Source organism: Glarea lozoyensis (assembly GCF_000409485.1).
Source record: "Glarea lozoyensis ATCC 20868 chromosome Unknown GLAREA5, whole genome shotgun sequence".
In the NCBI taxonomy this organism is placed as follows: domain Eukaryota; kingdom Fungi; phylum Ascomycota; class Leotiomycetes; order Helotiales; family Helotiaceae; genus Glarea; species Glarea lozoyensis.
In genome coordinates, this window is record NW_007361000.1 from 1,565,682 (window position 1) to 1,581,576 (window position 15,895).

Here is a 15,895-nt window from a genome sequence, read left to right on the forward strand (position 1 = left end):
CTTGAATTCAATAATGTACAATTATTAATAATTTGAAGGTCAATCAACGCGCCTCTCATGGTCTCAATCAACGCTATTAGGGGTAACATCTCCTTTCCCCTGTGCGCCACCGCCTCCAGTCTTATTTTTCTTGTTTATTGGAGATCTACTAGATATGTAGTCCATCGCACGTAGCCCAACGTCTCTTTTCTTCTCCATATTTTGAATAGAAGGAGACGTGGCAGACGATTTAATACCGGCCTCCACTTCTTTGCCGAAAGTGGTACGGATTGGTGTTCTCGATCCCGATTTATTATTTTCAACCCCAAAGTCAGAGGGATCACAAATCTGAAAGCTATTTCTCGACATAGCTGGGGACCGGTCAGTTTCATCATACTTGCTGCTCTGGATGGTGGAAACAGTTTGTGCTCTTTCGATCCTCTGCATTACTGCTTCGGCTACTTCAAAACTGTCTTCTTCCTCCTTCGAAGAGCGATCAGCTCCCTCTCGCATGTCCGACACGTCGTCTTTCATGATTCCAAAATCGTCTTCCAGGCGTGGCGGTTTGTCTGGCATCGATCCGGTTGGACTCGAAACATTGCCTACCCGCATAGGCTTTATTGGCACGTCTTCTTGATTTGAAAAGGATGGATTTTTGGTAGGACGTGGACCAAAGCTCGAACTCCCAACTTCGGATGCTCGCCTCATACCTGCTTGTGAATCGTCGAGTGACAGTTCTCTACTAGTGTCTGTACCGGGTTTGTCAACAATGACTACCATCCACACTCCAATCTTACGCTCACTGTCTAGCAGAGGTGTAGCTGAGATCCAAGAAGTTCTGCCGATGGTCGCTGGATTAATCTCTCCTTCCTGACGATGTACCCTCTTTGACCATCTGCCAGTCACAGTGCCGTCTTTGCTCGCACCTCGCCGACTCATGATTGAAACTTTTGCTGACACCGGTCTTCCCGACTCTAGTGAGCTTCTCAGTCCAGAGATTGTCGTTGCCGGCGCAGCAATGTGCGCGAGAAATGGTTGCTGCGTCAATTGGCCCAGTCGCTTCGCCCGATGTGAAACGAAAACCATTTTCAGTGATGGATATGGCCTCATCAAAATGTACTTTTGATAAATACCAGGCAAGCGCCCAGAGGTTATGGAACTCGAAAGCGCCCAAGCATTTTCATCAACATCACCCTTCCCTCCACTATCCTCTGTATCAGTAGATGACAAGTCGTCGTCGTCGTAGATCACGTTCCTTCCAACACCATACGAAGAACGCCCAATACCCATGTCTACTTGGGCTTCGGCCGCAAAAGTGCTCGACCGACTACTGTCTTCGACTACCGCGCTCTCTTCCAAGTCGAAAGTTTTGCCAAGATCTTTCAACTTGGCTAAGATCTTCTCCTTTGGTTCCTTATCTCCTATGTTGACTTGTTTTGATTCGAATTCCCTCCTCCGCAGAAACTTGTCGAATCCATCCACACCTCTACCATCCTCAACCAAGCGAGATGCATCCACCTGTGCTCCAAGGAAATACTTTAGTCGCCCTTTTGAATCATACAGTGGGGCAAGCAATACGACATTGACAAATGGTGTACCATCCCTCCGATAGTTAAGAATAGTTTCACAGATCTCCTCTCCATTGTCGATGGCTGTCCTTAATCGCCGAGGACACTCGCGTCTTGTCTTTGGACCTTGAAGGAACCGACAGTTCTGGCCAAGCGCAAAATCTCTACCGTATCCGGTCAATCGATAGAACTCGTCAGATGCATATATAAGTGGGTTATCGGTTTGATTGGGATCGCTGATACAGAAAATTTCACTGAGACCTCCCAAGAGATCGCGGGTCAACGGTGTTGACTGGTTCATGATTTCGGCCTTCAGACAAGATGTTGCTGTTTTGACCAAGGAGTAGGTGACCCAAGCTGGAAGCGCCTCTTGCAGCAAAGTATTGAAGGCCCGCCGTGACGAAACAAGAAAGGATGCCGTCAGCTCAACAGCTGGTGGCATCTTTGCAGATTTCCCATCACTTGTTCCTAAGGCAGAGGCGACCGCATTTGCGTAAGCCGTCGCTTTGATGACCTTCTGAGTCTCGAGATAATGCTGAATTAATGGTGCAATATCAGGCCGATATTTATTTAGAAATACAGAAAACCGACCGAGAAGCGCAGGGTCACTAGTAATAGTCTCCAAGTAACCTTGCGAGTATAACAGGTCTGATAAAACCTCTAGAGTAGTGGCGGTCTCTTTCCGAGGCGGTGGTCTTAAATCAAAGTCCGAATCCGAAGTCAATGGCTGTGGTTGCTCTTTCGGTTTCTCCTCCACCGATTCTTCCTTGATACTATCTTCAACTCCCAACCTTGATGTATTCCTCCCTGTCTTCCGCGAACTCATCGAAGATTCTTCAGTTAGCGACTGGTTCCTCGTTCGAAGATCCTTAAGATCAGCCGCCGAAATCGTGTTGTCGGTACTCTGAGAACCGGTTGGAATCGCGACCCGAAGCTCCTGTCTGGGATTCGGCTTGGTGAGTACTTCTCGCGGCGCCCTTTTCTCTGGTGCTCTTCGTTCGGGTTCAGGCTCGCGAGTGGGGAATCGTTTGCTCTGATTCCTGTTCCGGGGTGATTTGAAGAAGTTCATGACCTCCGATGGCGACTATTATGATCCTAGAAATATATGTTTTATACGATGAATTCCAAACGTGGTATAAGTAATGATTTGGGCTGATTGTTTGAGTTGTTGAAATGGAGTTGCGCAACTGTCGTTGAACTTGATGCGACATGAGGTTGTTGGGTCGTGACTTCCGTAGTATAGCTCGGCGTCCCCTCTAATGCACGTCCAGGCAACCTCTAAGGGTCTTGCCGTCATGGATCGTAACGCGGTCTCTTGGTCACATTATTTGGCTGGTTTTAGCTGAGGAATTGAGATCAACCGAGGTTGCTTAACTTTTGCCCACTATCAAGATCTGGTTCTGCTGTTTTTGGTTATCACTCTTCAGACTCTGGGCTCATAGAGGCATCGAAGGAGCCCAAGTCGTGGGCCATGAAATCGGTACATATCAATTCAGAAGTTTCTCAAGGCAATCTTACTAATTCCATCGTAATTGAGAGAGATATCAAACCAAAGCGCAATTATTCTAAAGAAAAACAGCATTAAAGAGATGAAGTCTAAGTTGTAATGCTTCTCACGTGAGTTAAAGTTTGGCTGTCGTCACAGAACTTGGCAGCTGATGTACACCAGCAGTATTACCTGACTCCGAGAGTTCTTGAACTATGTCAATTGAATGACACTGGCAAACTTTGCGACATGTCGTGAGTAGGACGGGGATGCAGTGACGATTGCCTCGCTTATGCTAGAAATTCCCTGAGCGACTTTCTTGCTGACTCGCTCAGAACAGACAAACACGACTGACGAGCAATTGAGAATGAACATCGCAGAAGGAAATAAAAAATGCTCGTAATCATGATATTTAACAATTTCGTAAGATATGTCCAAGAAGTGTCAATGTATGTACAAAATTGTCTTCTCCTGCCAAGGCCCATAACCAAAATAAGCGAGTGGTTGCTTGAGTAACTCAAACAATTCATGTGATCTTGCTCTTGATGAAGGTCAGAGCTTGTTGTCCGTACTTGTTGCCATATCCTTGATGAGTAGCTTGATCGCTGCCGTTACAGCAGTATGGATCTGCAGCGTCGCAGTATGACTTGACCTTTGCTGCAGAAGGGCATTGGAACCCTGCTGGACGTGGTGCAAACTAAAGAGTTGTTAGTAAGTTTCCAAAATAACGTCTTTATTGTAACTTACCCCGTGGTTTGTGCAAGTGCCAACGTTGTAGGAGAGACCACTGATGTAACGTGGGTCGCCCATGAAGATAGCTGCCTTGATCATTGAAATGGCTGAAGCTTGGATCGGAACTGCAGTGCTTGAGAGACCAATATTGGTATCACCTCCACCGCAGAAGGCGTTGTCCATGATTTGACCACCCTAATGAGACGTTAGTATATTTGAAGTCGCGAGGAAGAGGCTAATAGACCTGTGAATATCCAACAAGCACAAGTTGTGTGGTTGGGCATTTGGTGTTGTATGCATTAACAGCTTTAGCCACAGCTGATGTCCCAGCTAGAGCAGAATTTCCATAAGATTGTCCTCCGCAGCTAGATTGTCCTCCACATGCTGGGTAGACGATTGCCTCAGCGGTCGAGCCTGAATATGCTCCAAGAACGAGGTTAACTACCACACCAGCAGTTCCATAACCTGCTGGTGCTGTTGTCTCACGAGCTCCAAAGACATGGACCTTAGGACAGCTCTGTCGAGATTCGAGGTTGTCCGGGAAGGCAGGTGCTGCCAAAGCCCCACCAGCTAGAAGTAAAGTAGTGGCTGAAAAACGCATTTTTAAGACTAACTTTGCTGTCGAGGATTGAGTCGGTTGAAGTAAGTGGAAAGACCGTGAAGACTTGGCTGCTGAAACAGAAATCCGTCGCCCTGGGCGACTTATTTATATCAAAACTCATTCTCCATCAAGAGAAATAACCTTCCCCCCTGAAGTCATAACTCTTCCCTGCCCAGAAACATTCGCGAATCGCATCGCAAAACGAATCTATCTGCCGGCGGTTAATACCGGCGAGCGATCTGGGGTACCTGAATATATTCCAGAAAATGCGGGGGAGCAGGGAACACGAACGAGTTTTGGGTTGATGTTGGTTTCAGGCAAATTATGTTAGCGTGTGTAATGCTTGTCTGTCCAGGGCCCTCGACATTAAGCGGCTGATGGCTGCGGAGACTAGGTCATACGCCAATCTATATTTCTATCAGAAACTTGTTAAGCTTTAATTCGCGACCGGAAACAATGATTCGGAAAATTTTGATCCATTCGGGGGATGATGGAGGGAAAGGGACGAGGAGAAGGAAAAGAAGAGAGGCCTGCTGTTCGCACAACTTACGAGCTGTGTGTTCTTCGAGGCTGGAGCTTCTTCCTTCGGTCCACTGGATATTCCCCTCTCATCCGTATTCCGTAGAGCCGTTTTATCACTTGATCGAGGTAGGTATGGCTCCTAGGACCCCGAAAAAATGACCTAGAAAAAGCAAATAAGCACAACTTTGATCCAATGCTAGCGGATGTTAGAACACACGTTGGCTAGAGAGTACTCCATTCCTTTGGGCATCCGTAGTGTGCTATAGCATAATCAAAGCAAATCAATCAGTTTGAAGATAAACCACTTCATCCGCAAAGATTTCGGTGGTAGCATAAAATAAAAGGAAAGTGACTGGCTCCACAAATGGAGGCCCGAAATTTGTATGCAGTAACACTTCATCTTGATAGCAGAAGCAACCCTAGGCCATAACTTGTTTGTACAACATTATTTCGTAATGACGGTCCAGAACGATGCTTGCGAGATTCCTGATAGCCGCATTATTATTGGTCCACTTGGACCAAACAAGGTGGAGTAATTGTTTAGGACGTTATAGCCACCAACGCTAAGCGAGACGTCCAAAACCGCGGTCTATCATAATCCGCATAACTATCATCCCCACTGAGACCCCTCTGTCCGAATGTCATTTAACCATCGGAAAAGAGAGTGGTTGTCGGATACCTTTCTATTTGAGACTAGATGACTGACTAGCTCGGTCTGAGGCGGGTAAAAGCAGATGGTCCCCCTCAAACAAAGACACGTGACACCGTGGAGCCAGCCCCAATGATCCACAACGGGAACAAGCGTTAATCGGAATCTTTTTGCGGAAGTGCTTGCACACTTGAGCACTGGGCGGACCGCATGATCATCGACTTTATCACCGGAAAATTTGATGAAGGTATTTGTGTAGGTAGGTGATGGATATTCGCTAAGCCGGGGTCACTTTGAAGGCAGGAAGGGAGTCTTGCAAGAGGCCTTGAGAGCCCTTATTCGAGAGCTTCGCGATATTTACGAGTATGATATCTTCGAATCTCGCTCAGGAACGAAGGTGCTCCTAAAATCATGGGAAATACTGCGCCAAGCGATTTTCCGGTCGACTCTTTTGATGCTGGTCATTCCCTACGACCACTTGTCGCCACTCATATTTCAACAGAACCATTTCGGAACCCAGTAATTGATGCTTCATTTCTAATGTCTGGTGGACCAGCTAATAAATGACCAGCGGGTTACTTATAAGACCGTCATGTTGAAATCGGCGGAAAAAGAGCGTCATGTTGTTTTTATGTAATCCAACCAATGCATTTGGAATTTGGGTCGATGGCTAATTGCCAACCTGTCATCGAATATCGCATTCAATTATTGACTGCTCCTTGCTATCATCAATTAGCATCTGTCATTTGATGAAGTTCATCGTCGAAAATAAACTCAGCGACATAAGGAGGATAGATCGAACAGGTCGACATCCCTGCATTTTCGCGCATCGTCAAACAAACGTAGCCTCTCGTAGGATCCTCCGCAATCGTTGGCCTTTCCAGCATGAACTTCGTGGATACGGTTCAGACTTAGAGGAAGATAGCTCAAGTCAAGATACAGTTCTCGTGACTAAGCGACGCCTTTTTAATTACATCTGGTTTCGTGGGTCCTCGATTGATCTCGACCCCATTTTCGATGAACATGCCGTCAATACCCGTCAAAGGCGTAATGGGGCACAATCTGAACTAAAGCTTTATCTATCAAATGCAAAGAAGACGTTCAATTTCATTCCCGAAGACATTATTTTCATCGCTCTAATGGAACCTACTTCGATTCCGCTCCAACGCTGGGAGTCAGATCGGCAAACGGCAGCTCCAAGACAAGAAACGCTGGATAGCCAAAATGAGCAAAGCGCTGTACAGTCATTGAAACCCGTGGATGGTGGCATAACTGCTTGGAGAGTTCTCATTGCCGCCTTCATATTCGAAGCACTCCTTTGGGGTACGTCTTACATTGTTTCCACACTACATTCCATTAACTCAGATCTTAGGTCTTCCCATATCCTTTGGCGTGTTCCAGGAATATTACACAACACTACCTCAATTCGCAGGAAATTCCAATGTTGCCCTAATCGGAACCATTGCTCAAGGATTAAGCTATCTAGGCTCACCACTGTCAGCAGCCATTACTAGACGATTTCCTAAATACCGTCGCCAACAAATTTGGCTATCTTGGCCCCTATGCATAGGAGGACTTATTGCTGGCTCCTTCACAACATCAGTGACTGGTCTCATCCTTACGCAAGGTGTGATGTATGGAGTTGGTTTCATACTACTCACCTACCCCATCTTGAGCATGGTTGATGAGTGGTGGGTTGCTCGAAAAGGAATGGCGTTTGGCCTGATTACTAGTGCCGCTGGAGCAGCTGGTGTTATTATACCGTTTATCATCAACGCCTTACTGAGAAAATACGGCTATCAAACAACGCTCAGAGCACTTGGAATTGGTATGCTCCTTCTCACCGGGCCTCTCATCCCATTATTTAAAGGTCGGCTACCAGTTTCTGAACACAGCACTCCCGCTAAGGTCAACTGGGATTTTCTTCAGAAGCCACTCTTCTACGTCTATGGGATATCTACGTTAATTCAAGGACTTGGATTATTCTTTCCAGCACTCTATCTACCATCTTACGCAACATCGATTGGGTTGAGCTCCACGCAGGGCGCTCTCGCGTTGGCAACAATGTCTCTTGCGCAGCTTATTGGCCAATTTGCCTTTGGCTGGTTAACAGACCAAAAAATCTCGGTTAGTGGGCTGGCTATTGCTTGCTCAATAATGGCAACAATTGCAACATTTGCGCTTTGGGGCACGGCAAAATCACTCGGGCTCCTCGTAGGGTTCAGTTTGCTTTACGGCTTTTTTGGGTATGGGTTTGGCGTGATGAGGGTAGGAATGGGTCGTGCAGTTTCGGACGATCCATCCACAGCCGTAACAACGTACTCAACTCTTGTGTTTTTCCAAGGTATCGGCAACGTCTTGGTTGGACCAGTGAGTCAGGCGCTCATCCTGCGGAGGGTCAATATCGAAGAATATGGTATTTCTAAATACAAGTTTCTAGTTGTTTTCACCGGAGGGTGCATGGCAGCGAGTGCTGTTGTCATTACTATTTGGTATACCTTGCCCAGAAGTCTGCGAGTGCTTACTTTTGAGAAAAGATTCCTCAGAACCTCACGCGCTTCTCGTGCTTCTCATGGAGTTGCTCCTGCTGTTCAAGGATGGTAGTTTGACATTGTGTTTGCCATTTGAGTGGGTTTGGGGCGATCAGAACAAACTTATGATGCCTTGGAGAGACCTGCTCACTGCGCTCGTGTAGATTATTAACTCTGAACACTGTGATTTTCAGCGGCTGTTCAGTTTTAAAGTGAGTGTGATTTTACGTCAGCCATCAGGCGTTAATTGGCTATAATCTACTTGGGTAGATTGCATATTATTAGGCGAAAACTCAACACTTAATCTATAGGCCTCGTTAAGGAATTGATCCGGCCTTCATATATTCTTTTGATCCACTAGTTGAGATCGTCAACATGCTGCTTAAATAGACTGTGACCCTTGTGCTCATAAATTCTCAGTAGATCAGGAGACGAGTATAGCGTACGAACTCGGAGGGGCAATATATTTTTCAACTATCAAGCCATCATTGACGTTTGTCGTGCGGAATCTCCTTCGCCTCTCTCTGGAGCTTCTCGTCGCAAGATATCGCAAAATTATTATGCGAATAACTAATTTTCGTTCGGCATTGGTTGTCGCCATCAATATAAGTCTTCTCGAAGGAGCTAGTGGTCATGGAATTGTGAATGGCATCGTAGTCAATGAGAAATAGTACGATTTCACGACTTGACATGATGAAGATGTTAATCTCATCACAGTTACCCGAACTACGACCCTAAGTCTCAACATGTCATGATCCCATCTTCAGCAGGCTGGTCAATTCCTCTCGATGAAGACTATGGCTTCATCCCGTCCTTCAGTTTCACAGATCCTGATATTGTCTGCCATAAAGGAGCAACACCTGGACAAAATACTATTCCTATCAACGCAGGCGACTCGATAGTTCTTCAGTGGTACCCAACACCATGGACAAGCGGCCACCACGGACCTGTCTTGGACTATCTCGCTTCATGCAATGGATCATGTACGACCGTAGAAAAGACCGAATTGAAGTTCTTCAAAATAGCAGAAGCTGGTATCATTGCTTCAACCCCATTTCCAGCATACTACGCCAGCGACTTATTAAGGGACAACAACAGCAGTTGGACGGTAACCATTCCAAGCACTCTAAAATCAGGAGAGTATATCTTGCGACACGAAATTATAGCTTTGCATGTTGCTTGGAATGAGGGAGGCGCTCAAGCATATCCGCAGTGCATCAATCTTAATGTTACTGGGATTGGGAATGACGAGCCTGTTGGGAAGAGTGCGCAAATATTTTATGGGTCAAAAGATGAGGGTATTTTAATTGATATTTGGCAGTTTAATGGTACTTACGCAATTCCTGGACCTGATGTTTGGCCAGGCGTTGTAGGTCACGCACAGCTTAATAGCCCAACAAAATGATGAATTTAAGGAGTCAAATATGTAGAGGAAATAGATGAGAGATCAGATAATCAAGTATTGCTACTGTGGCTACTTCTAGAGATGTCTTATAGCAGCAATTGGGTTGGTCAGTGTTGTTTGTGGAGGGCTCCAACACTCTCAGAATCTGGGCAACGAAAATCCCTCTATTCAAAACCACAAGCTACTCTTTGGTCTCTCATGAGGCTAGACTTCTGAAATAACCTTTAATGTTTGCAAATGATGAGAACGACCTCACCATTCCAACGGGTTGAAGTGAAATGAGCCAGGGTTGAGAATGTAAATTTTACTAGCTAGAGGCAATTGTTGAACATAAGTGCCAACTACAGTAATGCTAATATGTTGAATATCATGCAAGTGGAAAGCATCGTTTATCGGAATATTAGCGAAAGATGTGTAAACGAGAAGCTCGATTGAAAAATGTTCCCTAATAGTCATCTCCACGACTAATTATCTCTTTTCCACCACTGTGAATCAGAATCGTCTGGAGTTCAGCGTTAGTTCAGGAAACAATCTCGCTATAGAAAGCACTCACATGTTCAAATTGTGCCGTGTATGAACCCTTCACGTCAGCAAGTGGCGCATAAGAGTCTACGATCCCGTGGTCGATCAAGCTTCTCATCTAAAAATCGTCAGCTAATACTTCTCTTATGATTTCCATTATCCGATATTATCACTTACTCCCAGATGATAATTCTTGACCCCGAGACGCTCAAGATATCTACGGCAGAAGACGATCGTTCCGAAATTTTCGTCGATGGTTTTGAGCAAGCTTTTCGCCGAGGCAAGATGCAAGTTGGCTCCTGAAACATGCTCGTTTCTGCTGTAGCCATATACTCCAAACTAAATAGGAATAAGCAGATATCCGATAGGTTGAAGATTAAATATGAAACATACATCGTCGTTCAAGTATCCTTTGCCAGTACTCCCGAAAGTCTCAATTGCGAAAACCTCGCCTTCCTCCATCTTGTCTCGGTTATTGTTCTTGATGAAGGGAATCTGTTTCCCACCATGGATATGATATCGAAGAATATCGTGACCAGTAATGTTTCGGATTGCCTTGATAGGAAAAACCTTTCCTGCGATCTCGACTTCATAACTTTCCATCACCTCTTGAATCGCGGCTCCTATGTCTTTCATTCTGGCATCAATGCCGGCATGCTGCTGGTGTATCAGAACGAAAATTCGTAATTAAGTCATGATGTTTTGAGAAGAACCTACCGTGATACCCTCATTTGTAGCCTCCTCAACCGAAGTAAGGAGGTTATCATACGTAGGATCGAAAGCAACCGTGAACGCCGAATCCACGATACGGCCATTGACATGTACCCCGAAATCGACTTTCAAAACATCACTTTCCTTGAGAAATATATCCTTCTCACGCGGATTGGGAGTCCAGTGAGCAGCAACGTTGTTCAAGCACAACCCTGTCGGAAATCCCATGCTGGCCTTGAAACCATCTCCTTTCTCTAGTCCTTGGTGGCCAGAAAGCGCTCGAACACCTTCTTCGATACCTTCGGCAATAGAGAGAAGACTTTCTCCAGGTTTGATGAGCTCTTTTTGCGCATATCGGCGAACTTGGCGATGAATCTCGGCAGCTTGGCGGTAGTCGGTGAGGAAATCCGGGTCCCATAGCCGTGAATTGTAGCGTGTCTCTTCATCAATGGTGCGAGAGGTGTTTTCATAGGGCACAAATTCACCAGAAGGATATTGTGATGGAAAGAGTGTCGAGACTAACACGCGTGGCGGGTCACTTTGTTTCAGCTCGGCCTTTCCAACGCCTTTGCGGGCGCTGTCGACCTGCTGCTTCTTCTTGGTTCTCTTGCGCTTCTTTTTCTTTCTCTCTATAGAGGAGATTTTGGTCAGTAGAATTCCTGGATTAAAAGGATATAGGAAGATGATCGAGGTGTACGGTCAGAACGCACCAGCGTTATGAAGGGGAATGCTCATACCCACCACCTCGTTGGCGTCATCGTCGTCGTCGTCACTAACGATCCCCCGATCCAAGTCGGCTGAGCTGGAACCCCATTGAGACACATTGACGGTAGGATTTGCTGGTTTAAGGTCACTAGAGTTTGAACCTATCTCGCAATATTAGCTGGAGCATTTCTGTAGACTTGACCGAATAGTTCATAAGTCCTACCGTTAGGAGTTTGTTGGTAGTCTTCAGGTGTTTTTGATCCCATGTTGAGATCGCTGATGTTTCTATTGAAGAAACAGACATGAGTGATCCCGAAAAAGATTAAATAGTTCGTTTGGATACTAATAAGGAGCTTGCTTTTAAAGATGGGGTGAGGCTCGCTTAGCGTCCTTTGCGCCTTTCGTATGACACTGGAGTGTCAAAACTTGGCAATTGATTCCTTTCTTTTGAAAACAATGCCTGATTCTAAGAGTTCTATCATGCTGGTGCAGTATAAAGCAGTGGATGAAACATTAAATAAAGAAATCGTCAGACTTCGGGATGCCTTCCAGATTTCAATGTTGTTGTTAAATCACGTGACATGTTGATGATAGGTTGGACCATGACTGCCAGGCAGGCAATCTGCCTCCTGTTAATTCCATATTCCACGAATTATTTTGATATTGTCATAAGGGAACCGGACCATGGATTCTGCTGTTCTACCAAGTGGCGGGCGCTCTGTCGTCAACAATATGGAACTCCATTACCAAACTAGGCTTTGTGAAATTTGTAGCACTGCTGTCCGACCGAAGGAGGCGGGGGATTCATTAGAGTATATGGCGAGTAACTGGCACACCCGCGAAACGTTTCTCAATGCGGTCGAAGAAAAGTGCATTATCTGCTCAGTTGTCTGGGAAACAGCTCAATGTTACGAACCGCACGAGTGGCACCCGGCACAATTCGATATCATTCGCAACAAGGACATGGCAGAAATTGCAGTGACAGTTGTCGCACCGGGCGAAATAGGCTTTAGTCTTATGCCAAGTTTTATTCTTTTTCCAGTTGATAGTAAGTGCTATTTTGCAGCCAGTCAAAGCCGTGTCTGTCAGTGTTTCCTTGAGAACGATGTACTGATAGCCATTGGTCTTTAGGCGTAAAATATCAAGAACAGCTAGTTTTTCCAGCAATTCAAGCTGATGCTTCTTACGATGTGAAACTAAGCACTGCAAAGGATTGGCTCCATCAGTGTCTTTCGTCTCACCCACACTGTAAACAGTTTTCGTCGCCATCCCGCAATTGGCATCCTACACGATTGATTGACATTGGTGAAAAAGACTCGATTAATTGGAGGCTACACGTCGTATCTGAAGATGGGACCCCATCTCCGTCGCACGACTACCTGACTCTTAGCTATTGCTGGGGACCGGGCGTCAAGCACAGTGGCGGCAGAGCTACTCTGCTGTCATCTAATATCGCTGAACTTCGCCTTGGAAGTCCTATCAGTGACCTTCCTGCCCTTCTCCGCGACTTTATATCTATCGCCAGACACCTTTCGATTCGATATGTCTGGATCGACTGTTTCTGTATTATGCAGGACTCAGAAGAGGATTGGAATGCTGAGGCTTCAGCTATGCATCTTGTGTATTCGAATTCGATATGTACTGTTGCCGCTTCTAATTGTGCAAGTCCTGATGAAAGCCTTTTCCAAAATAGAAACATGGGAATGATTTTGCCTGGCTTGGTGGAGAGTTCTTTATTCTCCGCCGAGTCTCGTACTTGTTGTCTTATTGATCGCGAATATTGGAACCGACAGTTCTACAAAGCCCCGTTGCAAAACAGAGGCTGGGCATTGCAAGAGCGCTATTTAGCATCGCGAGTACTTTATTTTAGCACCAACCAGCTGCTTTGGGATTGCCGCAGCTGTCATCGGTGCGAGGTCTTTCCCAAAGGCATTCCCACACATGTTTCTGAGAGGTCAATGGATAAAGTATCACAAGTTAAAGCCTCTGGCAACAAAACCGTATCTCTGGATCGGCTCGAAATATGGAACTATATGATTGGGAAGTATTCTAACTACGACTTGACATATCCTTCCGACAAATTGCTAGCCATAGCAGGTATTGCCAAGCGGTTTCGAGGCAACACCAACGATAGGTATTTAGCTGGCATCTGGAGCTCAGATCAAGACTCTTCATTGGACTGGGATGTTTTCTCCCCTCGACCACGGCCATCGTACAGGGCACCGTCATGGTCTTGGGCATCTGTAGATGGAGAAGTACGGTTGAAAGGGTCTCTGAGCGCCGGGGGTGAGGCTCTTGCACAGCTTGTAGACATTGACGTTACGACCAAGTTCCCAGATGAGATGTCCGCTGTTCTTGATGGTTTTGTTTTATTGAAATGCCGAGCCATACCGGCGACCATTCAGAAATATCCAGAATCTGCAATTGATGTCAGTTTCTGTACAGAAGCTGGAAAATTCAATGTACGAATCTTGTTTGATACCTTGGATGATCGGGCCATAACATACCATCGCGTGGTATACGTGCCATTTTCGATTCGATATGGCTATGATAAGGAAGGCGTGGTGTGCCCTCACTTAGTATGTCTCTTGTTGGTCGAAATGAACCAAGAACCAGTTGACGAAGTCAAGTATCGGCGTATTGGCTTGTTCACAGTCGATAAGGAGAGTGAAATTAACTCCTTCAACGCCAATGTCGAATCACAAATGATCAAAATCGTGTGAAACACATTTTCATGAAGAATGGGCTCCTTGATGATTAAAATGATGAAGGAACCTTTAATTTTTGATCATCTCACAACCAAAAGCGTTAGTGACGATGTATTTTTCTTTTTAATCAATCAAGTTATCAATGTATAATTACTAATTAATTCCGAACAAATTATCGACATAGATCTGTGTATAAATCTAGGTATGATTTTAATGAATTATATTTATAGAAAGAATATTTCCTACCTAAAAAACCTAGATTCTGAAACTACGTTTTATGTAGAAATAGAGTGCTTATATACCCTTTTTAACTAATCCCTTCCAGTTATTTTTACTACGGTAAATCATTATATAGGGTCTCGCTAGCTCCAGTTCGATATTTTGATATGTCTAGGTGGTCATCTGACAACACAATTGGCATGACGTGAAGATGGGCCGAACTACACAAGCGTGGCACAAGAGATCGATTTCCGGACTTTTTATCAACTTTTAGGATTTGCCACCCCTCGACGTACTCTAGAGATACACTAACTAAGATAGTAGTTATTACTTCCCATTATATCAGGTAGAGCAACGCCGAGTGTCGCGTGGCTGCAGTTTTGGGGCCTCCAAATTGGGGGTGCAACTGGCAATTTCAGGGCAAGGTGGGAAAAGCAAAACCCTGGAAGCGTTGGTTGCAATTTTATTCTAGTGCTATATATAGAACAGAAGGTGCCATAAAGTTTGAGTCCGTATAAAGTTCCACTGTTCCTGCAGCCAGCATCAACTGAACCTGTAAAGAAATTGACAGCAGGAGGCGCAAAAATTCTGAAAGGCAGCTGCAATAACAGTAACTTGCTCTGAGACCGTCACTGCGCATCCCGGGCTCGCACAGTTTTCTGCAAAATCACTGGATATATCCTCCCTTATTGCCTATAACTTTCACTAGGATAAAGCAAGAGTTAGAAAGAGCTAAAACTCGCAACAAGACAACGATACAAGATCCAAGAGAAGAATTAGAACCATAGATCTTATATTCTACTTAGTTACACTGCTATTTTCCTGGATACCTGACCTCCTTGTCTAAAGTAAGAAGCCGACTACATAACACAATATTGAGCATATGTTAACAGAGCCCCAACAGTATAGATATGAACATTAACAAGATATGTATACTTACTAGATAATAAAGGATATAGGTTTCAATGTAAATTTTTCACAGGTAGAGCCAGATTGAACTAATTGAATTGCATGATGTATATTCTAAAGTCCCAGACGGGGCGCCACGTCCTCCTCTGTGCCAAATAACTGGCACAAATTAGCAGGTGCCGTCTACATCTTTTAGGAAGAGCTTACCTTGTTTGTCTGAAAATAGCCGATAAGATCGGGAATTGGTATTCCGTTGGTTGTAATCTTCGAATAAAACAAATTTATTTATCTTTAGTCTCCGACAATTTGCATCCCTTTTGTTTTCCACAGCTATAATTCACATAATCTATTATCGTGGCTTTGTCTGTGTATCGGTAGCCACATCCCTGGTTTTGGGGGCACTTCACAATATTGTAGCTAGTACTCTTGTCTCCACAAGAGTACACAATAGTTGTTGGCGTTCTCGAACACATGATGAGATCAAATATCAAAAGCTTAGTCCTTTGCGTCAAAGACCACGATTCGAGAAATCTGTGACGTAGAAGGTGATCTAAAAGTACATACACCCTTGCGATAGACTCAAGTTGTAAGATGTGAGCTTGTATTGGATGATTCGTAGGCAAGGTGAGGTGGTAGAGAGTCCAAGAC

At 45.0% G+C, this 15,895-nt stretch overlaps 5 protein-coding genes across 5 annotated transcripts; 2 read left to right on the forward strand and 3 right to left on the reverse strand.

Moving 5' to 3' along the window:
* Positions 1–63: 63 nt before the first annotated feature.
* GLAREA_04694 (PYP-like sensor (PAS)) lies at positions 64–2,616 on the reverse strand (the record flags this gene model as incomplete). The annotated part of the gene is made up of 1 exon (XM_008087071.1): positions 64–2,616. One exon carries the CDS (start codon positions 2,614–2,616, stop codon positions 64–66), a length of 2,553 nt encoding a protein of 850 aa, XP_008085262.1.
* A 943-nt stretch (positions 2,617–3,559) lies between these two features.
* GLAREA_04695 (alpha/beta-Hydrolase) lies at positions 3,560–4,366 on the reverse strand (the record flags this gene model as incomplete). The annotated part of the gene is made up of 3 exons (XM_008087072.1): positions 3,560–3,730; positions 3,781–3,960; positions 4,010–4,366. The coding sequence occupies 3 exons, from the start codon at positions 4,364–4,366 to the stop codon at positions 3,560–3,562; spliced, it is 708 nt and encodes a 235-aa protein (XP_008085263.1).
* A 1,582-nt stretch (positions 4,367–5,948) lies between these two features.
* On the forward strand, positions 5,949–9,473 carry GLAREA_04696 (MFS general substrate transporter; the record flags this gene model as incomplete). The annotated part of the gene is made up of 5 exons (XM_008087073.1): positions 5,949–6,056; positions 6,109–6,170; positions 6,394–6,860; positions 6,910–8,137; positions 8,786–9,473. 5 exons carry the CDS (start codon positions 5,949–5,951, stop codon positions 9,471–9,473), a joined length of 2,553 nt encoding a protein of 850 aa, XP_008085264.1.
* A 445-nt stretch (positions 9,474–9,918) lies between these two features.
* On the reverse strand, positions 9,919–11,677 carry GLAREA_04697 (Creatinase/aminopeptidase; the record flags this gene model as incomplete). Its single annotated transcript, XM_008087074.1, has 7 exons — positions 9,919–9,975; positions 10,027–10,113; positions 10,173–10,334; positions 10,389–10,652; positions 10,713–11,335; positions 11,417–11,572; positions 11,635–11,677. The coding sequence occupies 7 exons, from the start codon at positions 11,675–11,677 to the stop codon at positions 9,919–9,921; spliced, it is 1,392 nt and encodes a 463-aa protein (XP_008085265.1).
* A 418-nt stretch (positions 11,678–12,095) lies between these two features.
* On the forward strand, positions 12,096–14,134 carry GLAREA_04698 (uncharacterized protein; the record flags this gene model as incomplete). Its single annotated transcript, XM_008087075.1, has 2 exons — positions 12,096–12,459; positions 12,543–14,134. The coding sequence occupies 2 exons, from the start codon at positions 12,096–12,098 to the stop codon at positions 14,132–14,134; spliced, it is 1,956 nt and encodes a 651-aa protein (XP_008085266.1).
* Positions 14,135–15,895: the final 1,761 nt, after the last annotated feature.